This window comes from Ctenocephalides felis, unplaced genomic scaffold (genome assembly GCF_003426905.1).
Source record: "Ctenocephalides felis isolate EL2017-DRISC unplaced genomic scaffold, ASM342690v1 CF-g0.4_SCAFFOLD_01170, whole genome shotgun sequence".
In the NCBI taxonomy this organism is placed as follows: domain Eukaryota; kingdom Metazoa; phylum Arthropoda; class Insecta; order Siphonaptera; family Pulicidae; genus Ctenocephalides; species Ctenocephalides felis.
Window position 1 is genome coordinate 84,936,199 of NW_020537324.1, and position 19,080 is coordinate 84,955,278.

Below are 19,080 nucleotides of genomic sequence, written 5' to 3' on the forward strand. Positions count from 1 at the left end.
CATTTGTTTTAATGTACCGACCGAGCAAGTCAATTTGTTTATAAATGTTATGGAGATGAAGTTATTTTTACTTTTTTTCAAATGTAAATTATAATAAATATATCTGTGTTTGATATAGTGGAAAGCTAGGTGTAAGTGGCATTTTGCCTTAAGGCAAACTGCGAAACCTTACCGATATCTGTATTTAATCGACTATTGACTAATAATTTATTATTATTATTATTATTATTAGTTAGTTGTAACTAGTAAGATATTGTTATATGATACTGAACAAAAAAAGTTCACAAAGGTCTTCATCCAATTATTTAATAAAAAAAGTGAAAAATGTTGTATTGATGGTCTAAAAATGTCGTAATTTGTCTGAAAATGTTGTAAACAGTCTAAAAATGTTATAAGAAGTCTAAAAATATTGTAAAGAGTCTAAAAATATTGTAAGAAGTCTAAAAATATTGTAAGAAGTCTAAAAATGCTGTAAGAAGTCTAAAAATGCTGTAAGAAGTCTAAAAATGCTGTAAGAAGTCTAAAAATATTGCAAGAGGTCTAAAAATATTGTAAGAAGTCTAAAAATATAGTAAGAAGTCTAAAAATGTTGTAAGTTACCTGAAAATGTTGTAAGATGTCTAAAAATATTGCAAGTCGTCTGAAAATGTTGTAAGTTGTCTGGAAATGTTATAAGTTGTCTAAAAATGTTGTAACTTGTCTGAAAATGTTGTAACTTGTCTGAAAATTGTTCGAAGTTGTCTGAAAATTTTCCAAGTTGTCTGGAAATGTTGTAAGTTATCTGAAAATGTTGTAACTTGCCCGAAAATTTTTACCTTTTACCGTTAACATTTATTTAACATATATATTTTCAGATGCAGAAAATGGCTATTTTGTGCACTATTTTTAAATTCTTTTGAGATGAAAACTTAAGATCCATAGAAATTCCTAGCAGAATAAGTGACAATTTTTACTGAACTAATAATTTCGATAGACTTTTTGCTAGATTTTATTTAAATTTCAAAATTATTCTTGTTTAGTAATCAATTTCAGGAATAATTTCAAATATTTTGATTCTATAAAAATATATGAATTTTGAATTTTAAACGTCAACAGTTCAACATTTTAAATGCATTTGAATACAAGAAAAAAATCATACAAAGATAGCAAGTCAGTTGTTGGTGCATTTTTTTATTATATCACTTGCAACTTTCAAACCGCTCATCTAATATAAATAAAATATTAAACAAATTTTCACCAAATTCAATAATTTATAATTTTGTCTAACATTATTAACCTCTAGAGCAACTCGGTGTACTTCAAAATAGCAATTAAATAATCCGTCCATTACCTTGTCGATATTTGCTCTAGTAATTCAGTCAGTTGAAATGAAAAGAACACGGTTATCTACTTATCTACTTATCTATTTATCTAATTTATCTACTTTATCTAATCCGATTGATATATTTTGCTTCGAGTTAACTTTAGATACAAATTGAGTTTTATTAGATACCCTTTACCTTTCTGAAGGATAATCTATACCAGTCTGGAGGAAAAGATCACGTGCAGGATTATTCGAGAAGTAAAATCGATTTTTGTTAGAGTAAGCAATTAAAGTTGAAAAATGATATATAAACTTAATATCAAAAAAATTACCATATTTTATTTATCTAAAACAACGAAAATAAGAATTGTTTCTTATTCTTGTATGGAAAACTTTAAATGGCAAACTTCTACGACTTTTATTGATCCGCAAATGTATGCATAGATATTTATGTATGTGTATGTATAAATATGTATATTTGTGTGCGTATAAAGGAGGTGATATCCTTTTTGAATCCTTTCAATTGAGCCCTTCACAAAGGTCCTTTGCTGAGGTATTAACTTTATTATATGTCTTCAGGACTGCCACTTGAAATGGAAGATTATTGAGAAAGTATAAAGATATAATAATATACATAATATATATAAATATATACATATATACACAAATATAGATATATATATATATATATATATATATATATTTATATTATAAATCAAAGAAGTATTTGCACAAACATCCATCCAATTATTAAAAAATTAAAAGTTTTAGTAAGGTAGTTTTTCCTAATAAATTTTACATAAGTTTTGATTTCCCATTCAAATTATCTTCAGTAAATACTTAGTAAATAAAAATATGAAATAAAAATAATATATATAAAAAGTACATGATGTATATAGAATAATCAACAATAGATACTTTTGTTTATAGTTTATAGTTTAGGTGTTTTTTTTTTCAAATTTATTGGGGTGCATATTCACTGCACCCTCAAACTGAGAAGAGTAAAATAGGGATTCGAAACGTATTTTTTGATAATGACTATATTAATACAAATAAAAACATTTTAATCTTAAATTTAATTCAAATGTTTCTCTTTTTTTTAATATTTACATTGATACCTATGTAAAACTTTTTTGTTTAAACAATGTCTTACTAATTTTAATTATTAAAAATTAATAATTGTCGATTATTTATAGATATCGGAAAACTTTTGCAATTTAAGGCGAAATGGCCACTTACACACCTATTTTTTTAAATTTTTCGGTTCAGATCTTCAGTTTTCATCTCAAAAGAATTTAAAAATAGTGCAGAAAATAGCCATCGCTAGTGTAGATATAGATCTTTTACCCCATAAAAACTTCTCAACAGATTTTAAAACTTTCTGAATCCGTTGTGGAAAGTGTTGCAAAAAAAGTTTTTAAATTGGAATAGTTTAATATTTCATTTCTTCTTACACTATGAGGTTTATCTTTCTCACTAGATTTTCCAAGTAACACAAAGTTAAATTAGTTCAAACCGCCAAAGTTAAAGTAATTGCCCTGAATTTAACTCCATTCACGATTTAATTATAATAGATTCGTATACGTAATTAGTTTTTGGGAAACGATTTTCACACAAAATGGGTGAAAAAGATTTATATTAGAAATGATCTAGCTTAGCGCAATTTTAATCTATTAGGGATAGAGATAAGACTTTTATATTATAGGAATTTCGATAATAATACTCTCTCACAATTTGTCTCGACGTTTTAAGTTATTCTGAATCGTTTGGAACCAAAATTCTAATAAAAGGTATGTGTATGTGTGTAAATAAAATATTTTCGGCCTACGAAACGTGACTCAATTATGATAATTTATGGAGATTTAACATAATTAACTTTGTCAAAAGTAGATAAATCTTAATACTTATTAATTAAGTCCATCATTCATTCATATTGAGAAATTCATTGACAACTTGCCAATTACACCTAGTTATAATTTTTATTTGGTTTTCTTCATAGTGTTAGAAATTACATAACCAAAATTTACTCGAAAAGGAGTTTTTGTTCATAATTTTTAGCAACTTGTCCAGTTTCACAAGTTTTTTCATAAAGTTTTAACTAGTTCCCAGAAATTCAAAAACTACATAAAAACTTAAAATCGCATTTTATTTCTATTTTCCGAATCCTTTTCCTCGTCGGCCAATTTTCGACGCTGAGAAATCAAACTTTTTCAGGAAATTGAAAATTATAAATTTTCCTTTTCCTTCATGATAGCGAGCCAGAACAAAAAAAATTTTGGCAACAATTGATTGCAAATGTTTTCTTTTAATACGAAGTCCTTAAACAAACATCACCTTCTGAATAAAATATCAAGGGTTTTTTTAAGGGTTAGTATGTGTTTTTCCATTAGTATTCCTTCGGCTTGAGCAAAACTTGAAGGAAATTCAACACAATTACCTTAGGAAACAAAACTACTTAACTTTTGTCTTATGAACAAAGAAAATACTGTACAGGTACTTTAGAAATAATTTGTTAACATAAAATGTAAAAAAATATACTCAATGCATGTATTTTTTGCTAAAAGCATTCTCAATCGAATTAACCTTAAAGAAATTAATTTGCCATCGGCAAAAAGGCGAAAAGGCAAAAATGTCTTAAATGCTTTCATTATTCTTATTAACATTAAATGGGATATAAACGTTTCCCGATATAAAATTTTCACTTTGAAGTCGAAGACGTCTTTTGCTTTTGATGTTAAGTACCAGAAATAAAGTAATGAGCAATTTCGTGCTTAAAACGATTTCGATTTTAAAAAAATAAATTCATAAAAAGTTATTTTTAATGTGTAATAATACGCACATGACGTGCATACATTTTCCGGCATCTAGGCGTTTTTCGATTCTGAAGTCTAATAGAATAGATATTTGAATTTACTCAATCTTGGATGAATTGAAAAAAATTAATCAAAGTGCTTAAACAGATGGATGCAATCAATAACGTCTCGAAGTGAATATTTCAGAGTGTTTGCAGAAACTCAGCAAATTTGTTCCTGTTGAATTCTGTTCCAGATAATAAATCACTTGATATGTACGAATTGAATTGATTTATGTTATTGAGATTTAGATATATTCACAGAGATAAATTCCACATCTGAACTTAATACTACCTTTATGTAGTTTATTTGAATATATCCCTTTATGCAGTTTATTTAAATATTTTTTAACGCCTCGAAGAATATTTTTCAGTTTTCGTCTAAAAAACTGATTTGCTACTTCATGTTTTCTCGACGTTTCAAGTCATTCTGAATCCAATGAAACCAAATTTGGAAAAAGTATGTGTGTGTGCTTATGTGTGCATGTTAACATGAGCCGATTTTTGACCTTTTGTTCACATTCTCTAAAAGGCAAAATGCTATTTACTAGTTAGTAATTTAGTTTCTAGGATGCATTTTATGAATTTAATTTCAAAATGAGTTTTGCAAAACTCTATCACGTGAATTAACACAACGTGAGTATATAAAGTGTAAAATAACATTCAGCTTTATCCGATTTCAATGTTTTTCGAAATACATTAATAAATTACGTTTTCATATTTTTTCGAGCAAATGAGAGCAATAGAATGTAGAAATGCATTTGAGCTCCTCAGACGTGGAAATTCGCAGAATAAATGTACTAGGTACGTTTTAAATCGTATTCAATTGTATTAAATAGATAAATTCGTGTAGAATGAATGCAAATTTCAAGTCGGATTCTAAAATAGATAGATGGACAGACGTACATTACTGGACTACGTGTTTTATGTCGAAAATATAAGAATACATGCATAGACGCACAGTTTTGCTGTCAAACGATTCAGAATGAGTTGAAAAAGAAAATTATACTTTTGAATAAGACTTTTACTACCATTTACCATTTGATATGGCATTTAAATCGTCAGACTGACTTCAGACTAAATCATCCTTCGTACAATACGTGAAAAAATGCCGCCGGCGACAGATTTATCCCTTTTGTTATCCTTGTTCCTTTATTTTTGCCGTCAAGAGCTTTTTCTTGGGAATATAAATATCAGTTTACGCTTCGCTTAATTTTTATTAACTCTCTTTTTCTCAGCGTCGAAAAATGGCCGACGAGGAAAAGGATTCGGAAAATAGAAAAAAAATTTGAAGTTGATTTGAAGTTTTTATGTAGTTTTTGAATTTCCGGAAACTAGTTAAAACTTTATGAAAAAGCTATACAACTTGTGACACTGGACAAGTTGCTAAAAATTACAAACAAAAACTCCTTTTCGAGTAAATTTTGATTATGTAATTTCTAACACTATGAAGAAAAACAAATAAAAATTATAACTAGGTGTAAGTGGCAAGTTGGCAATGGATTTCCCAATATGCATGAATAATCGACTTAATTAACTAGTGGGGCGCATGGCATCGTGCCTTAAGGCAAATTGCTGGAACTTTCCGTACCAAAAATTATTGTTTTTTAAAAAGATTAATATTTTTGAAAAAAATTTAGTATGAAAAAATTAGATTTTTGAGAAACTAAATTTTTGACAAAATCAAACATCCCCACACAACACGATACTTCTATAACACGGATTCGCTCTAACACGGTTTAAGAATTAAGAAGACCATCCCCCTTATAACACGGCTCAACAAGCCCCGCTCTACCCTATGCAAATTTTAGGAAAAACTTCAAACTTTTTTTCATATAATTAAATTATGTAATACTAATCTACCCTATATTTAAAACAAAAAAAAAGCAATTATCCATTAATTTCCTACCTGCTTTTTTGTTGCTGTACAACTCGAAGGCTGCCAAAGGTCCCGTAATGGAGGAGCAATTGGTGTCCATCGCATTTATCCTCAAATTCCAATTGTTAAAAACAATTTGCTCATTGTTTAAATAATAACCACTACTTTCATAACCACTCTGAGTCATTTTATCACTGTTAGCACTAAAAATCAACGGCTGTTCAAGCAAATCACTATTGGAGAAATTGTCACTTGTATTATTTTTATCACTTTTATTTATTAATAAATTATATTTGTTATTATTGTTGTTAACAGCGTTTACGGCTAATTCAATTGCAGGTAAAGCTTTTGCTAAAGAATAGTCTAGTTCGTTGTTATTTGGTAAAAGCACTGCGATGTTTATGATTCTTGTTTTGAAGTTATGTTTGGGCACTCCTTTGATTTGTGTTGATCTTTTTAACTTTTTCGCAACTTGCACAAAACTATTTAAATTATTTATATCTTGTTCATTAGGCCGATTGTAATTAATAATATCAAGTTTGTTATTAAATCCTTGAAAGTTTTGTTTAAACAGTTTTTTGTCGTTTAACAGGCGGCCATCTTGGTTACCGCTTCCATCTTGGTTTAACACACCAACGTCGCCATTTTTAAATTTTACAGTCTTATTTAAATAAATATTATCATTAAACATTTGGTTAAAATTTGTTTTAGGTTTATAATTCTGCAGCAGATGTTTATTATAAAAATACGATTTTTGTATTTCCTCCATTTTGTAGCGACTTCTTCGTCCACAATAAACACCCACAAATAAGAGATACAGGGTTACAAATTGCATCAAAAATCGGCGTAAATTCATTTTTATGGAGTTAATTTATATCATGTTTCATTTTTTAAATATTTTATTATTAGGATTGAACTTTGTATTATTTTTTTTAAACACACACTCATATTAGAATTGTTTTTTTTTTCGGTCACTGTTTTAAATTATGCACTTTGCCTTTGCATTTTCTTTTACTAAGTCAAAATAAATTATAAACGTGCATAAAATATTATTTATTATAATTAACATTTGATTTATATATATACCTATTATATTTTAAAATAAAAATTATATTAAATCAAAAAAAAATAACTAAGAGAAAATATGAGCTAATATGAAGATAATATGAGTTAATAAATAATATATCAAGCAATATGTACAGTAGGTATTAAATAAAATTTACAAAACCTACTGACAAAAAGAGACCATATGGCAGCTTTGAATTGTAATATGAAACAAAATTTATCAGAAAAGCATTTTTGAATCAATGATTTAAATACATGGCCATGAATAAACAAAGTTGAGTTTAGAAAGAGATTAAATGTCCCAAAAGAAGTGCAGCTTTTTGCTTGTTATTTATCCGGATTCCCTATCCGTTTGTATCTATTCTGATATATAGTTTCTGTTATCGAAACTCCAGTCAATAAAAGAGTTCGTATTCGATTTTTCGCTTCGAATCCGAAGTGCTTTTTCGATTTCGATTTAAAACTAGATAGAGTTCGCCAACGGATTGCATTCAGTTACGTTTGTCATATAAACAACAAATATAAATATAGAACAACGAGTATTCCTACCAGACTAGTATTCCCAATGTGGAAATGTTTATATAGCATATGGAAAAGACACGAATGAAACTAATTAGGGTAATTATTAATACAATAGACTATTAATTAACCAATCGACTCCTTATTTAAATGTTTTATTACTTCTTTTAGCCGAAGAAGAAAATGACAAGATGGCGACTGACAGTTGATATCATTTTGGGCAAAGTTCAAACAAATTTCAAATTTTAGCAGAAAAAATAAAAGGCAGAATTAAGATAATTATTAATCAATCGGCTACTAATTAACACATTTAATGGTTCAAAATAATATAAATTTAAATCAACGTTATATTAGTTCATTAAGCCGAAGAAAAAATGACAAGATGGCGATTGACACTTGATATTATTACCGAATAAGTTTTAACGAATTAAAAAATTTATTTAAAATAACAAACGGAAAAGACTAAGAATGAAACTAATTATTGTAATCCGTAAAACAATAGACTATTAATTAACCAATTGACTGTCTTATTTAAACGTTATATTACTGCTATTAGCCGAAGAAAAATGGACAAGATGGCGACTGACAGTTGATATTATTTTGAACAAAGTTTAAACAAACTTCAAATTTATAACAGAAAAGACAAAAAACATAATTATGGTAATTATTAATCAATCAGCTACTAATTAACACATTAATAGTTCCAATAATATAAATCAATGTTAATTAGTTCATTTAGCCAAAGAAAAATGGCAAGATGGCGATTGACAGTTGAAATTATTTTCAAATAAGTTTAAACAAATTTAAAATGTACATAATTCATTCAATAAACAGAGAAGACTAATAATGGTAATTACAAATAAATCAACTACTAATTAACGTTATTTAAGGTAATTTTTTATGAATGTTATTTACTTCTTTTAGCAAACGAATGTTGTCAAGATGGTGACTGACAGTTGGAATTATTTTCGACAAATTTCAAATTTATAGAGTTCATTTAGTATACAGAAAAAGCTAAAAAGCATAATTTTGATAATTAGTGCATGCACAAAGTGCATCTTTGTATTCGTATCCACCACTTCAAATGGTCTATGTCCGGCATTCTAAGTATTTATTTTTAATGACTTGTTTACAATCAGATATTGATTGGTAATCGATTCGATAATCAATTATTCGTATGCAATAACACACATGACGATTTCCACACTCGGAAACAACGCAGGAAATAATTCCAAATAAATCGGTTCTCTCCATAAATGATACTAATAAAATCTCCATAAAATGGTACTATTAACAAACTATTATTATTAATGAGGCACATGATAAATATATACATACTAAGACAACTATATATATATATATATATATATATGTATATATATATATAGCCTTTTTATTTTCCCACAAGTGAATTTTCTGCCAAAGGCCTATATTCAATTTTTAAAAATTAAATAAAGTACCATAAAAAGACATGACATGTCCCCTACCGTGCATTATAATTTCCGAGTGGGTGTATTTATATATGTTTATATAAGAAAATATGTTAAATCGATTTTTCTGGGCATGTTTTCATTTTAAAATAAAATCGAACGAATGATACAAAGTTTCTGTCACGGGGAATCACTTCTTTATGACATATTCATGATGGAAAATTTTAAATATATTTATTATTAAAGATAGAAATAATTATCTTACAAGATTTTCTACAAAAAAATGCTAAATGATTTTAATGGTCAATGATAAGAAATATTCTTATTTTAAAATTTCATCGTTTCTTTTCGATGAAACGACATTAAAAAAGTTTTAGAGATTTTTACACATAATTAAAAAAAAGTTTACGTCACGATATAAATAGTGCATAATTATTACAGTCTGTACAATATAAAAATTACTTACATAAACAACAAAGGTCTCTATTAAATTTAATTATTGAATTGCATGTTCAACTTTTTTGTTCAAAGCAAAACAAACAAATATAAAAACGACATATGACAAATAGTAATAAAAACGACATATGACGTTCATGAAAGCAAATCTGGAATTAATTTAATATGATAAACTAAATTTAATATATTAAATTGATTTTTGTTTTGTATGCCTATTATGTTACACGATTAATTTATGAATCATATTAATTACATCGCCAATTTAGTTACGTTTGAAATTATTATCACAAAGGGTGCACGATACTATTGTTTTAAATGTTATATTTCACATATTGATGAATTAGTTAAATTATAATGATTTTAGTGCCAATGAAGCCATTTATTCCGATTCACTTCATAAACATATATATGTAATATTTAAAATAAGATTTTTTTTTTATTATTTTGCAATATGTTATAATTGTTCAATGTATCGATACTGAAGAATTGTGCATAATACGACATCTTGCTATGCCAGATGTTAATTACCAATTAATATAAAATATAGAATAAATATACATAATATAAAGTATGCTGAATAAAAGTAGAGTAATCAATTAATAAAATAGAGCAAGAAAATTTTCATTATCAAACCAGAATTGTTTTTTTGAATTAGCGGCTAAGAAATTCTGCAGTTTGCAGCGCAATTTTTAAACTAGTGGTGTATGAAATCATGCCTTAAGGCAAATTGCTGGAACTTCCCGTACCGTAATGCAATATTCGAGAAATTTTAAACGGTTTTAAATATATTATTACAAATACTGTAACTTTCATTGTTTTTGCTGTTTTGTTATATCTGAGCAAATCAAATGTGAATCATAAATCAATTTATCTCCAGAACATTTAATTGTCATTTCATTTCGAATTTAATTTCAAAAAAATAGTTCCTTGTCACAGTCTAAACGCATTTGCAAATAATTCTGTGCGACATTTTCACTTATACTGTGCTTAGCTTGGCGGCATTTTCACATTTTTAAATAGTTTTTTTTCACAAAATTGGAAAAGTGCTCCAGTGCATAAATAGTCTAAACGTACTTGGGTAAACATTTGCACCAGAGTGGCGCTTAGACTGTGCTTAGCCTGGGTCATTTTTTGAATATTTAATCCAAATTACAAAAATATTTTATGAAAAATAAAAAAAGATGTAATAATTTTAACAAAAGATGCAACAAAAAAATGTGACCGAAAATTTGTATCCATACATACACATACACACATCCATTTAGTTTCTGAGGTATGCCAAAATGTTCAGAAACCTTCAAAACGTCGAGAAATGCAAAATTTTCGACCCATTACTATAACTATCCTATGGGAAGTTAAAAATATATTCGGTATGGGAAGTTAAAAAATATTAAAGCCTAAGATATTATTTCATTAAGTGGTTTATAAATTTCTGCAATTTTAATTTAATATTGCCAATGCGAGAAAATATGCACGAATTCTATGGCGAATTCGCATCTTGTTCAACTTTATGCCAAATGTCAATTACTACCAATTAATCAATCGTGTAATGTTACACTTAAATTTATATAAACATGTATATTTATATTTGTATATTATAAAATATGCGGAAAATAAATACATACGTCGGATGTATTTCGTTTTGCGGTCCGAGGTCAAAGTTCTAAAAATGCACTTGGACGTGCATTTAGCATTTACATACAATCTCGTACCAGCGATAAATAATTTACGCATTTATGCATTTATAACTTTAAATGTGCATTAAAAAATGCATCTCGCAAATGGAATAGATTTATGTACTCATCTCTCGTTTCTGCTAAAATTAGATAGGACGTGCGGAGAATATTTTTATTTCATTTGTGAATTTCTTTAAACAATATTTAATATTGTCGATGCAATCAGTTGTTAGTCAGTGTGATTTATTATTAAGTTCTGACTCACAATTAATTGCAGCCTCGTCCTTGACTCTGGCAGAGACATTTTTGCAATACGAAGAGTTTATTTATGTTCATGCAGATGCATCCATCAACGCCGGAAGAGAAACGCGGCAAATTCAAAAGATTTCATTAATTCCAAAAATTAACAAACTTTTTCTGAGATTTCAGAAACTCATTTGGCTTGTTAGGAGAAAGTGAACTAGGTGTGAATGGCAATATACCTTAAGGCAAATTGCTTGAACTTCCCCAAACTTTGATTAATTTACAGACTTCTAATATTGTGGGACGAACGTTTCATTTAAAAAAATATATCAATAATTTTAACGGTATTCACCAAAGTATTTGGTGACCAAATGACATCTTTCGAACGATTTTTAAATTTTCAAAATCGGTTCAGGATTCTTTGAAAAAACGTCGACAAAAGGTAAAAAATTAGCTCACATACTTTTTGTCCAAATTCGATCTCAAACTGCTAATTATGACTTGAAACGTCGAGATAACAAAAAATTAGCAAATCGGAATTTCTGGGGAAAACAAACCTCTTGCTGTAAGTTAATATTATCACTTTTTCTTAAAATTGCTAATAAACAAATATATTAAACAACGAGGTACTGTATGTTATTCAATAACAGAAATCCTATTTGTTATTCGAGTCACCACTAATTAATTAAGTAATTAAATTATATTAATAACTGGGTCACTAATTACATACTCAAGTAACACAAATGAATAACCAAAATACATCATTAATTAACAAATACATATTTGTACATGTTATGGTGAAGTGAAACATTTTCACTTTTCATTTTCCACATGGTAAAGTATAAAGAAATCTACTTACTTATTTAATGAAAAAAATCTATTAGCTTGCAACATTATAGAAGTATAGTATGTAAATTAATATATTTTAGTAATTTTTAATTTCCCGAAGGTGTTTCAAAAATAATATTTACATAATTTTGATTGATACGATATTGATTTTGCATGTTTATATTCAATATTGTACACCCTTTGATAAGCATTTTATCTAGAAAACGTCGACGAAATATTAAATTTAGGCTCACTCATATATACTCGGTGTCAAACGATTCAAAATTACTTAAAACGTCGCAAAAACAAATTTTCGGGTAGTAAATATTTAACTTCATTATTAAGTATATTTAATGTAAAATTTAAAATATTCATGTTTTATTTTATTAATGCGTTTATATTTTATTTTATGCCATAGAACCTCGCAGGCATTGATTTAAATAACTATTATCGTTTCAACAAAAGACGTTGAACAAATATTATTTATTATTCCAAACGAGAAAATGCATTGTGGGAATTTAATAGAAAGAAAACTTATGTTTACATTGTATTTGCAGACATAGGGTTGTGTAATAACAATAATAAAAATAAAGTATAATAAAATACGTACTTGGACTATTTTTTTCTTGAATTAAAATGATAGTACAATTAAAAAATCCTTTAGGCAGAAAAGTAAATGAAACTTAAAAATATAGAACAAACAAAATTGAAGTAATTAAAGTCTTGCATTTATGTATTTACAAAATACTAAGCGAAGAAGTTTATTCACAATGCACAATATTTATTTTAAGTAATATATATAAGGTAAAATTCTGAATTAATTCTCAATATTATAGTTACTGAATTTTAATTATTACGACCAATGTTCTTGCAAAAACATACCAAGTTTTCTCTATGTCCCCATGTCTATTAATATAGTTTTTGTAAAGTACACATAAAATTTTATAGTTCAAAGGAATCTAAAAACTATTACTTTTTCTCATAAGTAAAAATTAAAAACGTCCTACAGTCAGTTCTATTTGGAAGTGTTATTTGATATTCAGTTAATTAGTAATAAAAGGAAAATGGAAAAAGAGCTTTAATGGAATGTAGGAAATTAATACAACTTGAAATGTAAATATTTAATCAGGAAATGAAATTAATATTAGGTATTTGTAAAGATAATGCTAATGTAGTAAAAAAACAATTTTATATTCAATGTTAAATGTGCATTAATGAACTTGATTTTAAAAAATGCATCCGATTTAACTTTGACAAATTTTAATTTAATAATTTTGATAATTTAATAATTGAAATTAGTAATTTCAACTATTAATGCATTATTTAGTTTGCATAAATCAGTAATTTATAAAAAGAAATAAATGAGTTACAATAACTTCAATTCTTACAGATCATTGTTCGAAAAGTTGAGATTTTCGCCAGAAAATCCCTTTTTCTAATTTTATATTTCAATAATCAATTATCCCAAAGCATGTCATACTCAACATTGTTGCTTTTTGCAAAACAAAGCATAAATTGATAAAAATGCTTCCTTGCACTCGATTCTTATGGACGAGCACTAGAATATATAATTCCACCGACTCAGCAAGGGTGTAATATTTTTAAATTATTCCAACCGAACTATAAAGTATATTTTATCCTTATCCTTGGAACTGAGAAATATCGTTTCTTCCTGACAAAAACTTTAAAAACATCACATTCCGAAGACAAGGATTACTCTGCATCAGAACGCGGTATAAAATAGTCCGAGATCTAGTTAAGATGTCTACTACAAAAGTTTAAGCAACTATATTATTATATAATAACGGCATAAAAGTATAGATAATCTATTTATGTATCTATTTATTACATCTTTTGTTAATATTCAAACAAAAAAGTCTAGGTCTTGCAACTGCAAGATTTTGAATTCAAATCTCGCGCTACGTACAACCTGAAGTTAAACACTAATTGCATCCAACTTCACAGTAAATGAATAACCAAAATACATCATTAATTAACAAATATATATTTGAACATATGATTGTTTTACATCACTAACAATAAGACACGTTTCCACTTTTCATTTTCCATATGAAAAAATCTATTCACTAATTTAATAACTACGTCATACTATTTAATGTATCGATAATTCAATTTATTCATTAGCCGAAAATTTACGTTTTCTCGACGTTTCAAGTAATTTTGAATCGTTTGACATCAAACTTGGACAAAGTATATATGTGTGAGCCTAAATTTGATATTTCGCTCAGGTTTTCTAGATAAAATCCTTATCAAGGCGTGTACAATATTAAATATAAACATGCAAAGTCAATATCGTATCAATCAAAATTATGTAAATATTATTTTTAATACACCTCAGCCGTGTTCGCGTTTTGCGATTATCACAAGAGCTTTCATTTTAATCATAAGGCCGACGACCACAATAACTGAACCTTGATAAAATATATATTTCATTTTGGGAAAAAACTGACAGTCTTGTCAAATTATGTGTCAAGATTTTCGTGATATCGTAATATCTAATGTAGACATTCGAAATGTGCACAATGGTGGTTTTGATTAATGAATGTGTTTCCCAAAAACCATCAGACATCAAAATCAACTCGAAAGATAATTCACTAAGGGTTTTCGTCTTAATACCCTATTTTAAGTAATAATACTAAGTTTTAAGTGATAAAGATAAATTATTTATATGAAAGATCTTATGTAAATCTAAGTTTGTATCTACCTATCTCTGAATTATCTTCATATATATATTATGTACAAAAACAACTCCAAAACAAATGTAAGAACAAGTTGCTTTTCTCATCCACATTAGTCAAAGCAATTTCCAATTAAGTGTTGCCAACAACAAAAGCGGAAAACGACAAAACCCATTGAAATAGTTTCGAGAACAAAGTCGGCGGCGTCTTATTCGGCACAAAACTTTAACAAACTTTCAAAGTTTCTTCATTAATCTATTTAATGCGGAGATAATACGTCTGCGAGATATTTAAATATTGAAAATGAGAGAGGATTAAATGATAATTTTTTAAAATCAATGAACAACTTTTGACCTTCATAAACGTCAGAAGCTCTAAAGGACAAATTTTATGAAAAAAAATTGTTTTAATATTTTAACGACAATACAAAATTCTTTATTTAGACTAATAATGCATTAAACAAATAAAAAAAGTTGTATTATAAATATGCTACATAATTTTTAAACAATTTACTTTTTATTTTGTCAACAATTTGTCCTCCATTTTGTTAATTGTGAACTGTCAGTTGCCAAAAGCAAGAAAACGTTTATTTAACATTATGTCAAATAATAATTTGTATATTATTTGTACAAAAATAGATTAAGCATCCAACAAATAAAGTTTTACCGAAAAAATTGTGATTTTATCAAACATTTTGTACAATTTTAATTTTATTTTGACACATACTGTCCTCCATTTTGTTAATGTTAAAGCGACAGTTAACAAAGGCAAGAAAACGTTATAAATCGAAAGAAATATAATATTATTCTATATAATGCATTAATTTGTATAAAGTTTATACAAAAAATAAATTAAACCACGATTAAGCATTTAACAAATGATGTTTTATCGAAAAAAATAAGCTTTTATCAAAGTTTTAGACAATTTTCTTTTTATTTTGACGTGTCCTCCATTTTGTTAATGACAAAGTGACAATTAGCAAATGCAAGAAAATGTTAAAATTAAAAGAAATAAAACATTTTGAGATATAATAGACTAACTTGTATTACATCTATATAAAAATTAGATTAAGCAACCAACAAATGAAAAATTACAGACTAAAGTTAAGTTTTTATCGAACTTTTCGGTTATTTTAATTTTATTTTGACACCGACTGTCGTCCATCTTGTTAATTGTTAATAATACAAAATTTATAAAAATGTACATGGTAAAATCTCTATGAATAACCTGATATTTTGAGTTACTTAACCATAGCTGGAAAACTTTATACATTGAAAGAAATATATCATTCCTTTTATTTTCCATAGAGTAAAAAACTGTCAAACTTACAAAGTCCTGACGAGTTTCTACATCATTAATCAAACGTATTTAAATATTGAAAAGCTAAAAGGATTAAAGGCAACTAATAAATATCCTGAACAGCAATTTTTAATCATCAACGTCATAATTTCTATACAAAAATAAATAATAAACTTTCAAACTTACATAAGTTTCTTCACCATCAATCTATTTAAGATTCGTCCAAATATTAAAAAAAACCAAAATAATCAAAAGCAACTCACAAATTTCCTTTATTCGTAATCTCAAATAATTCATACGAGTCATTTTTCTGACACGAAAATGATTTACCGAAGTCGTCTAAAGAAAAAACTGCTGGCGTAAAGTTCGAAGTTTAAAAGCATAAAGTTTCTTTTCATAAAGTTTTCTTGAACTACAGCTATAAGTGGCATTTTGAAAATTTATTGCTTTTCGTAACAGCTATCGATAATAAATGATGAAATTTTATTAGACTTCGCAATAAAATACGAAGTAGATTTATTTTCGCGCGGGTAATAAAATAGATAGAAGCATATTAAACTGAAAAGTGATGATGAAGATGCATCAAATTAATAGGGAGAAGAAAATTGTTTAATTAAATTAAATTAGTCGATAAGTTTGTTTTTGCACTTTCGTTTATATCGCTTCGTACTTCACGTCACTTTACACGTTTAAGCACTAAAGTTCAAAATTTCATTACGCAAAATTCAAGTTTTAATCAATTTCAAAAAGCACTATTATTTTATAACTTCTTTTTTACTTTGAAATAATTAATTTATCCTTCGTTTCGTATTTCGTAGTTCACGTGCGACCGTAAAATTGTTCCGGCGGTGTAAATTTTCACTCGCAAACCGTTCAACACGACGTCCGAGTCGCGACTGAAGCGATTCGAAAGAAACTGTTGTGAAGTTGGGGGCGGAGACGTGCAGTCTGCGCGACAGGTGGTGACAACTTAATAATTAAATTAGTCTTAATTGGCAAATGCAAGAAAATTCAATACATTATTGAAATTAATATTACATTCTATATTAAAATGAACGATGGATTAAAAATACAACAAATCGATAAAGTTATTCTTAAATTTGTATTTTAAAAACAACTTTTTCAAACATTTTCGCGTTTTTATATTGACAAGTTGTCGGCCATTTTGTTGATAATGAAGTGTCAATAATAAAATTTTGATTGATTGAAATAAGACATTTTTTGAAATATCAACTTAATTAAATTAAAAATTCAACAAATGAGCAGAAGTGTTTCAAGTATTTTTATTAAATTTGTATTTTAAAAACAACTTATTAAAATATTTTCGCGTGGGTATATTGACAGATTGTCGTCCATTTTGTTAATAACAAAGTCCCAATAAAATAATTTTGAGTAAATAAAATACGACATTATTTTTAATATTAACAAAGAACTTAAAAAAATGAGCCAAAGAGTTTTAAGTACTTTTCATTTTATTATAAACTTTCGTCAATTTTGTTAATACCAAGTAAACTTTTAAAAAACTACAAGGGTTTGGGCCTGTACTTGCAGAACGAAGTCTCTACTCAAGAGCTGAAGTAAAAATAAGAAAAAGGGACTCTACTGACGAGCAAATTGAAATAAAAGATGAAACAAGACTCTACAGGTGAGTAAACTAAAATACAAGGCAAAACTGAGTACTATTTACTAGATAATTGAAATTTAAGACTAAGTAAAAAATGACTCTACTGGCGAGCAAACTAAAATACAAGACAAAATAAAATAGGACTCTACTGTCAAGCAAACCTTGTATTTCATGGCATGAAACAGAGAAAGGACTCTATAGACGAGCAAACTGAATTATTTTACGAAATAAAATGAGATACTTTGAACATTAAACATTTTGGGAAATGTTTTCTATATTATCCCATACGATTTTAAGAATTATGTTTACATTAGATTTTTTTTATTTTCGTATTAACCAATTTGATTACATTCAAATTTTCATTTTATCATGTTATCCAATTTGATTTTAAGTATCAACTTCACAATAATAAAACGCTCAGATACGAGTGTGAAGTTGATTTTTAAAATCAAATTGGATAACATGATAAAATAAAAATTTGAATTTGAAGATATTTTGTGAAATTCAATTTGTTTACACAATACAATTAAAATTGGGAAATAAAAACAAAAAAAGTGAAAAAACTATAACAATTAAATAAGATTTCAGTTTTCCTCCTCTGCAAAGGAATGACATTGTTGCCGTTTGTGCATTTCTGCACAAAATATGAACCGCTCCCGCTCATGCATATGATAGCAGCAACCAAATGTAAATATTCACAATTGAAATCGCAAAATAATTTAAATAATTCGGTTCATTATGCAAAATATAAAATTATGCATTAGCAATTCGGAAAAATCATAAAATAATTTGAATAATGAAAATTATATATAGATGGGTAAAGTATGCAAGAGATTTGATAAAACTAACATTGATTTTTTAAAAAATTGTATAAAATAATTTAAACTAGTAAGGTGTATGGCATCGTGCCAAGGCAAATTGCTGGAAGTACCGTAATGAAATATTCGAGAAATTTTACACGTTTTCAAATATATTATTACAAATAGTGTAACTTTTATTGTTTTTGCTATCTTGTTATATCTGAGCAAATCAAATGTAAACAAATCCTAAATCAATTCATATCCAGAACATTAATAATCGTCATTTCATTTCGAATTCAATTTCAAAAAAATAGTTGCCCAATTTACATAAAATTGAAAAAGTGCACAGTCTAAACGCACTTAGTTAAACATTTGTACCAGAGTGGCGCTTAGACTGTGCTTAGTCTG

General features: G+C 27.2%; 1 protein-coding gene across 3 annotated transcripts in view; it reads right to left on the reverse strand.

Moving 5' to 3' along the window:
* The window catches only part of LOC113368122 (atrial natriuretic peptide receptor 1-like), a 107,180-nt gene that overhangs the window by 65,400 nt on the left and 22,700 nt on the right, over window positions 1–19,080 (reverse strand). The window contains exon 1 of one of the 3 annotated variants that reach the window (XM_026609686.1): window positions 6,064–6,355. The exons of the other annotated variants lie outside the window; for them this stretch is intronic. Within the exon in view, the coding sequence (XP_026465471.1) occupies window positions 6,064–6,220 (157 nt within the window). The 5' untranslated portion in view covers window positions 6,221–6,355. Of the gene's footprint in view, window positions 1–6,063; window positions 6,356–19,080 lie in introns of those variants that run through there. 3 annotated transcript variants of the gene reach the window in all.